At 56.4% G+C, this 16270-nt stretch overlaps 1 protein-coding gene across 1 annotated transcript in view; it reads right to left on the minus strand.

The window, feature by feature from the left end:
• Positions 1-894: 894 nt before the first annotated feature.
• The window catches only part of LOC132385577 (tensin-4-like), a 53752-nt gene continuing 38376 nt past the window's right edge, over positions 895-16270 (minus strand). Inside the window, exons 11-14 of the mRNA XM_059957743.1 lie at positions 11958-12126; positions 9707-9775; positions 5446-5472; positions 895-3508 (exon numbers count right to left, since the gene is read on the minus strand). Coding sequence (XP_059813726.1) covers positions 3325-3508; positions 5446-5472; positions 9707-9775; positions 11958-12126 — 449 coding nt within the window. The 3' untranslated portion in view covers positions 895-3324. The remainder of the gene's footprint in view (positions 3509-5445; positions 5473-9706; positions 9776-11957; positions 12127-16270) is intronic.

The following is a 16270-nucleotide window of genomic DNA, read 5'->3' on the forward strand; positions in this document are numbered from 1 at the left end:
GTTTTTGTACTGTGTCATGTAACACCACGGTCCTGAAAAACGTCGTCTCGTTTTTACTGTGTACTGTACCACCAGTTATGGTCGAAATGACAATAAAAGTGACTCGACTTGACGCCGGCCGTTCAATCTCCTGCCGTCTGGTCGGAGACGCAGAAACCTCAAGACAGTGAGAGGGAGGCACAGCTTCTTCCCCGGTGGGGGGGGGGGGGGGTGGTGCAGCTGAATAACGCCGCACCCCCGCTTGCCGACGGCCTCGGACGGTCAAAGTCGGTCGTCGCGTGTCAGTGTGGGGACCGCTCATTTTAGTGAGGCCGGGGCAGCCCCGCAGTCTCGCCGTTTTGATGAAACGACAAAATTCAAAGGGTCGGAGGTCGCGCCCTCGGCGGAGTTCGAGCCGTCGCTCCCCCTCGATGCCGACGGGAGGATGATTTCCAAGTTCTGGGATGAACGTGGGCTGGGGTTTATATTCACCTCCTTCAGCTTCCTGTGCTCTTCCTCCTTGCCGATCGGGGGTTTTGCCCTTGCGGGCAATATTTTAGTTTTTGTGTGAGGGAGGGGGTTGGGGATTCGGGGGCTGATTTTTTTTGGGAGGGGGGCATTTTTCCGCGCGTGGGGGATCTGTTTGTTTTTCCGTTCGAGGGAGAGGGTTGGAGGGGGGGGGAGGGGTGGTCTTGATGTTCCCGTTGTCGATTTTTTCCCCCTTATGAGCAATATGTTAGGTTTTTTTTTAGGGTTTATGTCAGGGCAAGGGGGGGGGGGGTTCTGATGTTCTAATCTGAGAGTTGTGTTCTGCGTACGTACGTTCTGAATGAAAATGACCCTTTGAAACTTTATTATGTTTTGAATGAGGCTGTGAGTTAACCATCTTTGTTTCATTTCAAGTTGAACATTTTTATTAGATCTTCGAAATACAGTCTATAAAGTGACGTAGAACCAGTATTAATCATCTGGATACATTCATTAATCTTTTAAAAATAAAGTAGTGTTGTCTGAAGTATTCACAACAATATAGATATATCAGATAATTATTTATTATAACCTGCAATGAAGGGAGTATTTTAAAAAAAATATGGGTTGAGAAAGTCTGAAAGTCGGTTAATAAATAGCGGTGAACGCGAGCTGGATTTTAACGTTTGAGAGAAGTTTGGATTGGTAGATGGATGGGAGGGGTGTGGGGGGGGTGTGGTCCCAGTGCAGGTTGATGGGAGCAGGCTGCTTCAATGGATTCGGCATGGACTAGATGGGCCGAAGGGCCTGGTGCTTGGCCTAGCTTCTCTGTGGCTGCTCTCAATCTCTTCATCCACTTTCACTTCCCTGGTCCCGACCGCTTCACTATCACCAGGGACGTCCTGTTCCCGGAAACACTTCCGTTCCCCGTCAGGAAGACTTCTTTCTGGACGAAAAGACCCGACCAGTTCTCCTCCACCACCCCCCCCCCCCGATGTCTCCTAATAACCTACCGACCCTCACAGCTAACCGTATAACAATCACAGCACGGAAACAGGCCGTTTCGGCCCTTCTAGTCCGTGCCGGACGCCCACTCTCACCTAGTCCCCCCGACCCATATAACCATATAACAATCACAGCACGGAAACAGGCCATCTCGGCCCTTCTAGTCCGTGCCGGACGCCCACTCTCACCTAGTCCCACTGACCCATATAACCATATAACAATCACAGCACGGAAACAGGCCGTCTCGGCCCTTCTAGTCCGTGCCGAACGCCCACTCTCACCTAGTCCCACCGACCCATATAACCATATAACAATTACAGCACGGAAACAGGCCATCTCGGTCCTTCTAGTCCGTGCCGAACGCTCACTCTCACCTAGTCCCACCGACCCATATAACCATATAACAATCACAGCACGGAAACAGGCCGTCTCGGCCCTTGTAGCCCGTGCCGAACGCCCACTCTCACCTAGTCCCACCGACCCGCACTCAGCCCATAACCCCCCATTCCTTTCCTGTCCATATACCTGTCCAATTTTACTTTAAATGACAATATCGAACCTGCCTCTACCACTTCTACTGGAAGCTCTTTCCACACAGCTACCGCTCTCTGAGTAAAGAAGTTCCCCCTCGTGTTACCCCTAAACTTTTGCCCCCCTGACTCTCAACTCATGTCCTCTTGTTTGAATCTCCCCTACTCTCAATGGAAAAAGCCTATCCACGTCAACTCTATCTATCCCCCTCATAAATTTAAATACCTCTATCAAGTCCCCCCTCAACCTTCTACACTCCAAAGAATAAAGACCTAACTTGTTCAACCTTTCTCTGTAACTTAGATGCTGAAACCCAGGTAACATTCTAGTAAACCTTCTCTGTACTCTCTCTATTTTGTTGACATCTTTCCTATAATTCGGTGACCGGAACTGTACACAATACTCCAAATTCGGCCTCACCAATGCCTTGTACAATTTTAACATCACATCCCAACTCCTATACTCAATGCTCTGATTTATAAAGGCCAGCATACCAAAAGCTTTCTTCACCACCCTGTCCACATGAGATTCCACCTTCAGGGAACTATGCCCCATGATTCCCAGATCACTCTGTTCTACTGCATTCCTCAATGCCCTACCATTTAACTTGGTCTATAGACTTCTTCCAGCCCCGTTTCCGGTAAAAAAAAAATCCTTCCTCTCTGCCGCATCTGTTCTGGAGACGAGCGGCCCATCCTCAGACGTCTGCCCAGCATAGTGGAGCCTGACGAGCTGCCGTTGGAAGGTCCGGCGGGCCGGACGAGGAGAGGAAATGAAAGAACCCTCCACCCTGAGGGAAGTACTACACCCTTGCCCCCTGCACCTCCTCCCGCAGCACCGTTCCAGGGGCTTGTCAAGACCACGAGAGGAGAGGGGTCCTGACGGAGGGTCTCAGCTCGGGGGCGTCTGACCGCTCAGCCCCTGTCCACGGAAGCCGCTGAGTCGTCCCAGCGTCGCGTCGCCCAGTTCCGAACGGAAACCGCTTCGGACACCTCCCTGGGGCGGGAATGAAGACGTCCCGCCCCCACCGCCGACCCTCAGACACACCTTTTGCTCGGCAACCGAGTCCGTCCGAGACGCTAACAGGTGAAAATTCGGGGTGGGAAGGAATCGGGTCATCGCGTCCCTGGGCCAGACCCGCAGGTAACATCCCCGCTAATTTTATTTATTTCTCTCCCCCCCCCACCCCGAACATCCGCCGCTCTGGGCGGGAGGGTTTCCCTTTTTTTTAATAAAAAAACCCCGCTAAGCCCGAAATCTGCGCGGCCCTGGAATAAAACGGTCTGCGGAAGGGAATTCCAGCAGCGCGGCGACGGATGGCTGCGGGCGAGGGGCGTTTCGTCACGGCGCGGCGGTGAGGCTCCGAGGGAGCTGGGCGGTCAGGGCGGACCTCGGGGCTTCAGGAGGGTCTCGTTCACCAGGACCGATGATGGGCTGGGCCGTGTTCTCCGACTCCGACTCCGCGAACACGTGGCACACGTTCTCCGACCTGCCGCCCTGCTCTTGGGCCACGAACGCAAAGATCCTGAGAGATCAACCACAAAACACAGGAAACGATCACCTTCCTGTGTACTCGTGGGGAGGGAAGTGGCGGTGGCCTGCTGGTGGTGCGGGGGGGGGGTGCGGTGAGGGGGTTTAGGCGGTAGGGGAGATGGAGTCGAGATGGGGGAAGCAGAGGGAAAGGGGAAGGGCAAGGCAGAAGAGAGATCGACGGGGAAGATGGGAGGAGGTGGAGGAGGGAGGAGATGGAAGGGAGATGTGGGTGGAGAGGACAGGGGGGAAGAAAGGGACAGGGGAGAGGGGGGATGGGGAGGGGGTGGCGGGGAGAGAGAGGGGGACTAAGGAGACTGGGGGGGATGGGAGAGAGGGGGGACGGGGAGAGAGAGGGGGAGGGGGAGAGAGAGGGGGAGGGGGAGAGAGAGGGGGAGGGGGAGAGAGAGGGGGGAGGGGGAAAGAGAGGGGGAGAGAGAGGAGAGGGGGGGTAGGGGAGAGAGAGGGAGACTGGGGGGGCGGGGAGAGAGAGGGGGACTGGAGAGAGAGGGAGGGATGGGGGGAGAGGGGGACTGGGGAGAGAGTGGGGGACGGGGAGAGAGAGGGAGAGGGGGGAGACGGGGAGAGAGAGGGGGGACAGGGAGAGAGAGGGGGACTGGGAGAGAGAGGTGGCGCACGGGGAGAGAGGGGGGCACGGGGAGAGAGAGGGGGACTGGGGAGTGAGGGGGATGGGAGAGAGAGACGGGGAGAGAGAGATGGGGAGAGAGAGATGGGGGAGAGAGAGATGGGGAGGGAGGGGGAACTGGGAGAGAGGGTGTGAGGGGGATGGGAGAGAGGGGGAGAGAGAGGGGGAGAGAGAGAGACAGGGAGAGAGGGGGTACGGTGAGAGAGAGGGGGTACGGGGGAGAGAGAGGGGGTACGGGGAGAGAGAGGGGGATGGGAGGAGGAGGGAACGGGGAGAGAGAGGGAGACTGGGGGACGGGGAGAGAGAGGGGGACTGGGGAGTGAGGGGATGGGAGAGAGAGACGGGGAGAGAGAGATGGGGGAGAGAGAGATGGGGGAGAGAGAGATGGGGAGAGAGAGATGGGGAGGGAGGGGGAACTGGGAGAGAGGGTGAGAGGGGGATGGGGAGAGAGGGGGGAGAGAGAGAGACAGGGAGAGAGGGGGTACGGTGAGAGAGAGGGGGTACGGGGAGAGAGAGGGGGTACGGGGAGAGAGAGGGGGTACGGGGAGAGAGAGGGGGTACGGGAGAGAGAGGGGGATGGGAGAGAGGAGGGAACAGGGAGAGAGAGGGAGACTGGGGGGACGGGGAGAGAGAGGGGGACTGGGGAGACTGAGGGGGATGGGAGAGAGAGACACGGGGAGAGAGAGACAGGGGGAGGGAGAGGGGGAAGGGAGAGGGAACTGGGATAGAGGGTGACCGGGAATGAGGGACGGGGAGAGAGGGTGATGGGGGACGGGGAGAGAGAGAGAGATGGGGGAGAGAGAGACGGGGGAGAAACACGGAGAGAGAGGGGGACGGGGAGAGAGGGGGACGGGGAGAGAGGGGGATGGGAGAGGGGGAACGGGGAAATGGGGGGGACAGGGAAGTGGTGGTGGACAGGGGAGAGAGACGGGCAGAGAGGGGGAACTGGGAGAGTGGGTGAGGGGAACAGGGAGGGGGGAACGGGGAAGAGCGGGGACGGGGAAGTGGGTGGGGGATGGGGGAGAGAGACGGGGGACAGGGAGCGGGAGAGACGGGAATAGGAGAGAGAATGTGTGAATGTGGGGGAAGGTGGTGTTGAGGTGAGATGATGGGTACACAGGGGTTTGGGAGAGATGAAGTTGAGGTGAAGTGACGGGTGAATTGGAATTGGGGGATAGTTGAAGTGGGAGTTCGGGGGAGGTGACGGTGAGAAGTGAGTTGGGGGGGGAACCGAAGTGGGGGGAGAATTACGGAACATCCGCTCCCCACTACGAACAGATTCTCACCTTGACGGCTTGTTGTCCTTCCGCCACCTGTAACAAGGAGGGAGGAGTCACATTTCCTGGTGTTGACATCTTCTTGCACCCCACACGCTCAGCTCTCCCCCTCCCGGCAGCCTCGATGCGACGGCCAGGTCCCCCGTCACAGGGCAGAGTTTGGCCGCACACGGAGCAGGGGCTTGGTCTAATCACTCTCCGTCTGGACCTGACCAGGCTGCAGTGGCCTGACTAGTAAATCAGTCCCAATACGGGGGGAGTCTAGGACCAGAGGACACAGATAGAGTGGATGTGGAGAGGCTGTTTCCTATAGTGGGGGAGTCTAGGACCAGAGGACACAGATAGAGTGGATGTGGAGAGGATGTTTCCTGTAGTGGGGAGTCTAGGACCAGAGGACACAGGTAGAGTGGATGTGGAGTGGATGTTTCCTATAGTGGGGGAGTCTAGGGACCAGAGGACACAGATAGAGTGGATGTGGAGAGGATGTTTCCTATAGTGGGGAGTCTAGGACCAGAGGACACAGATAGAGTGGATGTGGGAGATGTTTTCTATAGTGGGGGAGTCTAGGTCCAGAGGACACAGATAGAGTGGATGTGGAGAGGATGTTTCCTGTAGTGGGGGAGTCTAGGACCAGAGGAAACAGATAGAGTGGATGTGGAGAGGATGTTTTCCTATAGTGGGGGAGTCTAGGACCAGAGGACACAGATAGAGTGGATGTGGAGAGGATGTTTCCTGTAGTGGGGGAGTCTAGGACCAGAGGACACAGATAGAGTGGATGTGGAGAGGATGTTTCCTATAGTGGGGGAGTCTAGGACCAGAGGACACAGATAGAGTGGATGTGGAGACGATGTTTCCTATAGTGGGGGAGTCTAGGACCAGAGGACACAGATAGAGTGGATGTGGAGAGGATGTTTCCTGTAGTGGGGGTGTCTAGGACCAGAGGACACAGATAGAGTGGATGTGGAGAGGATGTTTCCTATAGTGGGGGAGTCTAGGACCAGAGGACACAGATAGAGTGGATGTGGAGACGATGTTTCCTATAGTGGGGGAGTCTAGGACCAGAGGACACAGATAGAGTGGGTTGTGGAGAGGATGTTTCCTGTAGTGGGGGAGTCTAGGACCAGAGGACACAGATAGAGTGGATGTGGAGAGGATGTTTCCTATAGTGGGGGAGTCTAGGACCAGAGGACACAGGTAGAGTGGATGTGGAGAAGATGTTTCCTGTAGTGGGGGAGTCTAAGACCAGAGGACACAGATAGAGTGGATGTGGAGAGGATGTTTCCTGCAGTGGGGGAGTCTAGGACCAGAGGACACAGATAGAGTGGATGTGGAGAGGATGTTTCCTGTAGTGGGGGAGTCTAGGACCAGAGGACTAAGATAGAGTGGATATGGAGAGGATGTTTCCTATAGTGGGGGAGTCTAGGACCAGAGGACACAGATAGAGTGGATGTGGAGAGGATGTTTCCTGTAGTGGGGGAGTCTAGGACCAGAGGACACAGATAGAGTGGATGTGGAGAAGATGTTTCCTGTAGTGGGGGAGTCTAGGACCAGAGGACACAGATAGAGTGGATGTGGAGAGGATGTTTGCCGTAGTGGGGGAGTCTAGGACCAGAGGACACAGATAGAGTGGATGTGGAGAGGATGTTTCCTGTAGTGGGGGAGTCTAGGACCAGAGGACACAGGTAGAGTGGATGTGGAGAGGATGTTTCATATAGTGGGGGAGTCTAGGACCAGAGGACACAAATAAAGTGGATGTGGAGAGGAAGTTTCCTGTAGTGGGGGCGTCTAGGACCAGAGGACACAAATAGAGTGGATGTGGAGAGGATGTTTCCTGTAGTGGGGGAGTCTAGGACCAGAGGACACAGATAGAGTGGATGTGGAGAGGATGTTTCCTATAGTGGGGGAGTCTAGGACCAGAGGACACAGATAGAGTGGATGTGGAGAGGATGTTTCTGTAGTGGGGGAGTCTAGGACCAAGAGGACACAAAATAGAGTGGATGTGGAGAGGATGTTTCTGTTGTTGGGGTGTCTAGGACCAGAGGACACAGATAGAGTGGATGTGGAGAGGATGTTTCCTATAGTGGGAGAGTCTAGGACCAGAGGACACAGAGAGAGTGGATGTGAAGAGGATGTTTCTACAGTGGGGGAGTCTAGGACCAGAGGACACAGATAGAGTGGATGTGGAGAGGATGTTTCCCATAGTGGGGGAGTCTGGGACCAGAGGACACAGAGAGAGTGGATGTGGAAAGGATGTTTCCTACAGTGGGGGAGTCTAGGACCAGAGGACACAGATAGAGTGGATGTGGAGAGGATGTTTCCTATAGTGGGGATGTCTAGGACCAGAGGACACAGAGAGAGTGGATGTGGAGAGGATGTTTCCTGTAGTGGGGAGTCTAGGACCAGAGGACACAGATAGAGTGGATGTGGAGAGGATGTTTGCCTATAGTGGGGAGTCTAGGACCAGAGGACACAGATAGAGTGATGTGGAGAGGATGTTTCCTGTAGTGGGGGAGTCTAGGACCAGAGGACACAAATAGAGTGGATGTGGAGAGGATGTTTCCTGTTGTTGGGGTGTCTAGGACCAGAGGACACAGATAGAGTGGATGTGGAGAGGATGTTTCCTATAGTGGGGGAGTCTAGGACCAGAGGACACAGATAGAGTGGATGTGGAGAGGATGTTTCCTATAGTGGGGAAGTCTAGGACCAGAGGACACAGATAGAGTGGATGTGGAGAGGATGTTTCCTGTAGTGGGGGAGTCTAGGACCAGAGGACACAGATAGAGTGGATGTGGAGAGGATGTTTCCTATAGTGGGGGAGTCTAGGACCAGAGGACACAGATAGAGTGGATGTGGAGAGGATGTTTCCTGTAGTGGGGGAGTCTAGGACCAGAGGACACAAATAGAGTGGATGTGGAGAGGATGTTTCCTGTTGTTGGGGTGTCTAGGACCAGAGGACACAGATAGAGTGGATGTGGAGAGGATGTTTCCTATAGTGGGGGCGTCTAGGACCAGAGGACACAGAGAGAGTGGATGTGAAGAGGATGTTTCCTGCAGTGGGGGAGTCTAGGACCAGAGGTCACAGATAGAGTGGATGTGGAGAGGATGTTTCCCATAGTGGGGGAGTCTGGGACCAGAGGACACAGAGAGAGTGGATGTGGAGAGGATGTTTCCTACAGTGGGGGAGTCTAGGACCAGAGGACACAGATAGAGTGGATGTGGAGAGGATGTTTCTTCCTATAGTGGGGAAGTCTAGGACCAGAGGACACAGAGAGAGTGGATGTGGAGAAGATGTTTCCTGTAGTGGGGGAGTCTAGGACCAGAGGACACAGATAGAGTGGATGCGGAGAGGATGTTTCCTGTAGTGGGGGAGTCTAGGACCAGAGGACACAGATAGAGTGGATGTGGAGAGGATGTTTCCCATAGTGGGGGAGTCTGGGACCAGAGGACACAGAGAGAGTGGATGTGGAGAGGATGTTTCCTACAGTGGGGGAGTCTAGGACCAGAGGACACAGATAGAGTGGATGTGGAGAGGATGTTTCCTATAGTGGGGAAGTCTAGGACCAGAGGACACAGAGAGAGTGGATGTGGAGAAGATGTTTCCTGTAGTGGGGGAGTCTAGGACCAGAGGACACAGATAGAGTGGATGCGGAGAGGATGTTTCCTGTAGTGGGGGAGTCTAGGACCAGAGGACACAGATAGAGTGGATGTGGAGAGGATGTTACCTACAGTGGGGGAGTCTAGGACCAGAGGACACAGATAGAGTGGCTGTGGAGAGGATGTTTCCTATAGTGGGGAAGTCTAGGACCAGAGGACACAGAGAGAGTGGATGTGGAGAGGATGTTTTCTATTGTGGGGGAGTCTAGGACCAGAGGACACAGATAGAGTGGATGTGGAGAGGATGTTTCCTATAGTGGATACTTGCCACGGTTCTCTGTCCCTGGCCGTTAGAAGTGGCATCGACCCAAACCCTCCCCATCGCCTCCTTTTGCAGCCGATCGCCCACGGCAGAGTTATACTGATCGCGATGTTACTGATGGGGTGAGAGACAGGATTTTTCCAGTGTACCCCGGCACACATGACAGTTTTAAACCCATTTCCCAATCAAGGCTCCGCGGACCCCTTGCTTTGGGTCCATGAGAGGCCGGGAGCCCCTGCTGCCAGTTTGGAAGGCGGGGTGGCTCCTGAGGGGACCTGCCGTCCGGCCGCGACCCCCTCCCCCCCCCCCCCCGGCCGCGCGCCCCTGAAGTATTCTCATTGACCGCCTGCTTACCGCCGCTGCAGAGGGTCCAGGCCGCAGTGTTTGATGGAGCTGGCTTGATAGTGGCGTCGGAAGAACAGCCTGGGGAGGAAGAGCAGGGGAAGGTTCAGTCTCCCTTCGGCCCGTCACGACCTGCTGGCCCTCTTTAACCCACTCCGCATTCAACCTGCTTAGCACTGCCCCCCCCTCCCCCCGATCAGGGCCACGTGAAGAGAGGCCGGTGCACATTGTGCGACCATCCCTGCTGAGTGGGGGCGGGGGGGGGTGGTCTCCCATCCTGTAAAGACACCGCCCCAGAAGAAGGCGATGGCAAACCGCCTCTGTAGAAAAATTTGCCAAGAACAATCACAGTCACGATCGTCCAAGGTGTGTAACCTCCTCTAAGATCGTTCTAACCCTCCCCTCCCACACGGCCCTCTGCCATCCACGTGACTATCTGAGAAACTGTTCAGATGGAATGGGACAGCAGAATCGATGGGCCGAATGTGTTTTCTTTTGATTGTTTGTGTGTAGTTTTTCATGGATTCTGTTGTATTTCTGTATTCTACTGTAAACGCCTGCAAGAAAATTAATCTCAACAAAGCTGTGCCAAACATTTCACAACCTCAGAAATCACTAGGCTGACCCATAGCCCTCTATTTTTCTGAGTTCCATGTGCCTATCCAGAAGTCTCTTAAAAGATAATATCGTATCTGCCCCCACCACTGTCGCCAGCACCCCATTCCACGCACTCATTGCTCTCTGAGTAAAAAACTTACCCCTGACATCTCCTCTGTACCTACTCCCCAGCACCTTAAACCTGTGCCCTCTCGTGGCAGCCATTTCAGCCCCGGGAAAAAGCCTCTGACTGTCCACACGATCAATGCCTCTCATCATCTTGTACACCTCTATCAGGTCACCTCTCATCCTCTGTCGCTCCGAGGAGAAAAGGCCGAGTTCACTCAACCTATTCTCATAAGGCATGCTCCCCAATCCAGGCAACATCCTTGTAAATCTCCTCTGCACCCTTTCTATGGTTTCCACGTCCTTCCTGTAGTGAGGCGACCAGAACTGAGCACAACACTCCGAGTGGGGTCTGACCAGGGTCCTATGTAGCTGCAACATTACCTCTCAGCTCCTAAACTCAATCCCACGATTGATGAAGGCCAATACACCGTACGCCTTCTTAACCACAGAGTCAACCTGCGCAGCTGCTTTGAGCGTCCTATGGACTCGGACCCCAAGATCCCTCTGATCCTCGCTCGGACCCCCAGATCCCTCTGATCCTCAGGGTTGTTTATGGGGTCAGATACGCAATTAGATGGTAAATTTACTTCGAACTTTGAACGATATTCTCCGTCTGCACAATGTACGTGTGACTCAGGCTCTTCACTGATCTCTTATCTAATCTGGTTCAGAGCTATTTGCTGTTTCAGAACAAAACAATGCGCTCAAATTCATTCTGTGGTTCTTTGACCGCCCCACTTTCTGGTAGAAGCTGACCCTGTCTGACCTGAACAGTCACAATACAGGCCCTGCAGTGACAGATATGTGCCTACGTCTATTTTGCAGTACTACAAGTCGTGAAATTTGTTTCATTTTCAGGCAGCAGTACAGTGCAATACAGGAAATTACTGTGCTAAAGTTTTTTGGAGCAGACATGTAGTGACGGTGTCACAGACCTTTGCACAGTACTGTGTTTTATCAACGTGGAGCGGGGAGCGAGCTTGTAAATCCGGCGGGGAGCAGGGGACGTTGGGAATGGCGAGGGTGGGGCGCGGCGGGAAAGGGTGTATGGGACAGGTGGCAGACGGGGAGAGCCAGGCGAGGTGTTGGTGCAGTCACACCCAGCCCTGAGACACCGGGCAACGGGAATTTGACCCCAAACAGTCCGTTCGCTGATCATTGCTGAATGTCTCTCCGGTGCTTCCCGCTCCCTCCCCCTTTCCCCAACCGTGATTCCCCTGTCCCTGCCCCTCTTCCCCACTCTCAGTCCACAGTAGAGACCCAGATTAGAATCAGGTTAATCATCACTCACACAGCAGCAGGACAGTACAATACATAGAATCACTACAGTACTGTGCTAAAGTCTTAGGCACCCCAGCTATAGATGTACCTAAAATATTTGCACAATAGTCTGTACCGAGAAATACTTATTATGTGAGATTTGTGTCTGATTCTTGACTTCCCAACAGCCCTCTGATAGAATGGCCCAACGGGCTGAATGGCCCACTTCAACTACCTCAACTCGCGATCTGAAAACAAGCCGAGCCCTGCTCCTTACTTCCGCTTGCTGTCCGTGAGGGTGATGCCCTGTTCCGTCACTTTGAAATGGACGGTGGTGGCCTCGGGCAGGGGCCCCTGCTCCAGCACGTAGGAGGCAGCTTTCAGGACGGCCTGGGGGCCCGACAGAGATTCCATGGCGACGGACTTCAGGTACAAAACACAGTGATCTGGGGGACGGAAGAAGGATTCGAGATTTAACATCGCTTAACGTCATTCCATGCTCAGAGCTGTAAAGGAGGGCGGAATAATTGTTACTCCGGATCCCACAACAAAAAAAAACATGATTAGATAAAGAACACCATAAAAAACACACGATAATAAATATAAACACATGTGATATTTGATACACACATGTTGAGTGTATGTCCATAAAGTGACGCTGGGCACAGGAGTGTCTGTACACAAGGTGACTCTGACAGGAAATGATAAAGTAGTGGTGATTGGGGGTGTGGAGGGGTGGGTCAGTGGGTGGTTGGGGGTGTGGAGGGGTGGGTCAGTGGGTGATTGGGTGTGTGGAGGAGTGGGTCAGTGGGTGATTGGCGGTGTGGAGGGGTGGGTCAGTGGGTGATTGGGGTTGTGGAGGGGTGGGTCAGTGGGTGATTGGGTGTGTGGAGGAGTGGGTCAGTGGGTGATTGGCGGTGTGGAGGGGTGGGTCAGTGGGTGATTGGGGTTGTGGAGGGGTGGGTCAGTGGGTGATTGGGGGTGTGGAGGGGAGGGTCAGTGGGTGAATGGGGGGTGTGGAGGGGTGGGTCAGTGGGTGATTGAGTGTGTGGAGGGGTGGCACAGTGGGTGGTTGGGGATGTGGAGGGGTGGGTCAGTGGGTGATTGGGGGTGTGGAGGGGTGGGTCAGTGGGTGATTGGGTGTGTGGAGGGGTGGGTCAGTGGGTGATTGGGTGTGTGGAGGGGTGGGTCAGTGGGTGGTTGGGGTTGTGGAGGGGTGGGTCAGTGGGTGGTTGTGTGTGTGGAGGGGTGGGTCAGTGGATGATTGGGGATGTGGAGGGGTGGGTCAGTGGGTGATTGGGGGTGTGGAGGGGAGGGTCAGTGGGTGAATGGGGGGTGTGGAGGGGTGGGTCAGTGGGTGATTGAGTGTGTGGAGGGGTGGCACAGTGGGTGGTTGGGGATGTGGAGGGGTGGGTCAGTGGGTGATTGGGGGTGTGGAGGGGTGGGTCAGTGGGTGATTGGGTGTGTGGAGGGGTGGGTCAGTGGGTGATTGGGTGTGTGGAGGGGTGGGTCAGTGGGTGGTTGGGGTTGTGGAGGGGTGGGTCAGTGGGTGGTTGTGTGTGTGGAGGGGTGGGTCAGTGAGTGATTGGGGAGAGTGGAGGGGTGGGTCAGTGGGTGATTGAGTGTGTGGAGGGGTGGCACAGTGGGTGATTGGGGGTGTGGAGGGGTGGGTCAGTGGGTGATTGGGTGTGTGGAGGGGTGGGTCAGTGGGTGATTGGGTGTGTGGAGGGGTGGGTCAGTGGGTGGTTGTGTGTGTGGAGGGGTGGGTCAGTGAGTGATTGGGGAGAGTGGAGGGGTGGGTCAGTGGGTGATAGGGGGTGTGGAGGGGTGGGTCAGTGGGTGAATGGGGGGTGTGGAGGGGTGGGTCAGTGGGTGATTGAGTGTGTGGAGGGGTGGCACAGTGGGTGGTTGGGGATGTGGAGGGGTGGGTCAGTGGGTGATTGGGGGTGTGGAGGGGTGGGTCAGTGGGTGATTGGGTGTGTGGAGGGGTGGGTCAGTGGGTGATTGGGTGTGTGGAGGGGTGGGTCAGTGGGTGGTTGGGGTTGTGGAGGGGTGGGTCAGTGGGTGGTTGTGTGTGTGGAGGGGTGGGTCAGTGAGTGATTGGGGAGAGTGGAGGGGTGGGTCAGTGGGTGATAGGGGGTGTGGAGGGGTGGGTCAGTGAGTGATTGGGTGTGTGGAGGGGTGGGTCAGTGGGTGATTGGGTGTGTGGAGGGGTGGGTCAGTGGGTGATTGGGGATGTGGAGGGGTGGGTCAGTGGGTGATTGGGGGTGTTGAGGGGAGAGTCAGTGGGTGAATGGGGGGTGTGGAGGGGTGGGTCAGTGGGTGATTGGGTGTGTGGAGGGGTGGCTCAGTGGGTGGTTGGGTGTGTGGAGGAGTGGGTCAGTGAGTGATTGGGGTTGTGTAGGGATGGGTCAGTGGGTGACTGGGTGTGTGGAGGAGTGGGTCAGTGGGTGGTTGGGGTTGTGGAGGGGTGGGTCAGTGGGTGGTTGTGTGTGTGGAGGGGTGGGTCAGTGAGTGATTGGGGAGAGTGGAGGGGTGGGTCAGTGGGTGATAGGGGGTGTGGAGGGGTGGGTCAGTTTGTGATTGGGGAGTGTGGAGGGGTGGGTCAGTGGGTGATAGGGGGTGTGGAGGGGTGGGTCAGTGGGTGATTGGGTGTGTGGAGGGGTGGGTCAGTGAGTGATTAGGTGTGTGGAGTGGAGGGTCAGTGGGTGATTGGCGGTGTGGAGGGGTGGGTCAGTGGGTGGTTGGGGTTGTGGAGGGGTGGGTCAGTGGGTGGTTGTGTGTGTGGAGGGGAAGGTCAGTGGGTGATTGGGGGTGTGGAGTGGTGGGTCAGTGGGTGATGGGGGGTGTGGAGAGGTGGGTCAGTGGGTGATTGGGGGTGTGGAGGGCTGGGTCAGTGGGTGATTGGGGGTGTGGAAGGGTGGGTCAGTGGGTGATTGGGGGTGTAGAGGGGTGGGTCAGTGGGTGGTTGGGGGTGTGGAGGGGTAGGTCAGTGAGGGATTGGGGGTGTGGAGGGGTGGGTCAGTGGGTGATTGGGGGTGTGGAGGAGTGGGTCAGTGGGTGATTGGGGGGTGTGCAGGGGTGGGTCAGTGGGTGATTGGGGGTATGTGGAGGGGTGGGTCAGTGGGTGATTGGGGGTGTGTGGAGGGGTGGGGCAGTGGGTGATTGGGGGTGTGTGGAGGGGTGGGTCAGTGGGTGATTGAAGGTGTGTGGAGGAGTGGGTCAGTGGGTGATTGGCGGTGTGGAGGGGTGGGTCAGTGGGTGATTGGGGTTGTGGAGGGGTGGGTCAGTGGGTGATTGGGGAGTGAGGAGGAGTGGGTCAGTGGGTGATTGGGGCGTGGAGGGGTGGGTCAGTAGGTGATTGGGGGTGTGGAGTGGTGGGTCAGTGGGTGATTGGGGGTGTGGAGCGGTGGGTCAGTGGGTGATTGAAGGTGTGTGGAGGAGTGGGTCAGTGGGTGATTGGCGGTGTGGAGGGGTGGGTCAGTGGGTGATTGGGGTTGTGGAGGGGTGGGTCAGTGGGTGATTGGGGAGTGAGGAGGAGTGGGTCAGTGGGTGATTGGGGCGTGGAGGGGTGGGTCAGTGGGTGATTGGGTCTGTGGAGGAGTGGGTCAGTGGGTGGTTGGGGTTGTGGAGGGGTGGGTCAGTGGGTGGTTGTGTGTGTGGAGGGGTGGGTCAGTGAGTGATTGGGGAGAGTGGAGGGGTGGGTCAGTGGGTGATAGGGGGTGTGGAGGGGTGGGTCAGTGAGTGATTGGGGAGTGTGGAGGGGTGGGTCAGTGGGTGATAGGGGGTGTGGAGGGGTGGGTCAGTGGGTGATTGGGTGTGTGGAGGGGTGGGTCAGTGAGTGATTAGGGGTGTGGAGGGGAGGGTCAGTGGGTGATTGGCGGTGTAGAGGGGTGGGTCAGTGGGTGGTTGGGGTTGTGGAGGGGTGGGTCAGTGGGTGGTTGTGTGTGTGGAGGGGTGGGTCAGTGGGTGATTGGGGGTGTGGAGTGGTGGGTCAGTGGGTGATGGGGGGTGTGGAGAGGTGGGTCAGTGGGTGATTGGGGGTGTGGAGGGCTGGGTCAGTGGGTGATTGGGGGTGTGGAAGGGTGGGTCAGTGGGTGATTGGGGGTGTAGAGGGGTGGGTCAGTGGGTGGTTGGGGGTGTGGAGGGGTAGGTCAGTGAGGGATTGGGGGTGTGGAGGGGTGGGTCAGTGGGTGATTGGGGGTGTGGAGGGGTGGGTCAGTGGGTGATTGGGGGGTGTGCAGGGGTGGGTCAGTGGGTGATTGGGGGTGTGTGGAGGGGTGGGTCAGTGGGTGATTGGGGGTGTGTGGAGGGGTGGGTCAGTGGGTGATTGGGGTGTGTGGAGGGGTGGGTCAGTGGGTGATTGGGGGTGTGGAGTGGTGGGTCAGTGGGTGATTGGGGGTGTGGAGCGGTGGGTCAGTGGGTGATTGAAGGTGTGTGGAGGGGTGGGTCAGTGGGTGATTGGGTTGTGGAGGGGTGGGTCAGTGGGTGGTTGGGGGTGTGGAGGGGTGGGTCAGTGGGTGAATGGGGGGTGTGGAGGGGTGGGACAGTGTGTGGTTGGGGGTGTGGAGGGGTGGGTCAGTGGGTGAT

This window comes from Hypanus sabinus (assembly GCF_030144855.1).
Source record: "Hypanus sabinus isolate sHypSab1 chromosome X1 unlocalized genomic scaffold, sHypSab1.hap1 SUPER_X1_unloc_1, whole genome shotgun sequence".
Classification (NCBI taxonomy): domain Eukaryota; kingdom Metazoa; phylum Chordata; class Chondrichthyes; order Myliobatiformes; family Dasyatidae; genus Hypanus; species Hypanus sabinus.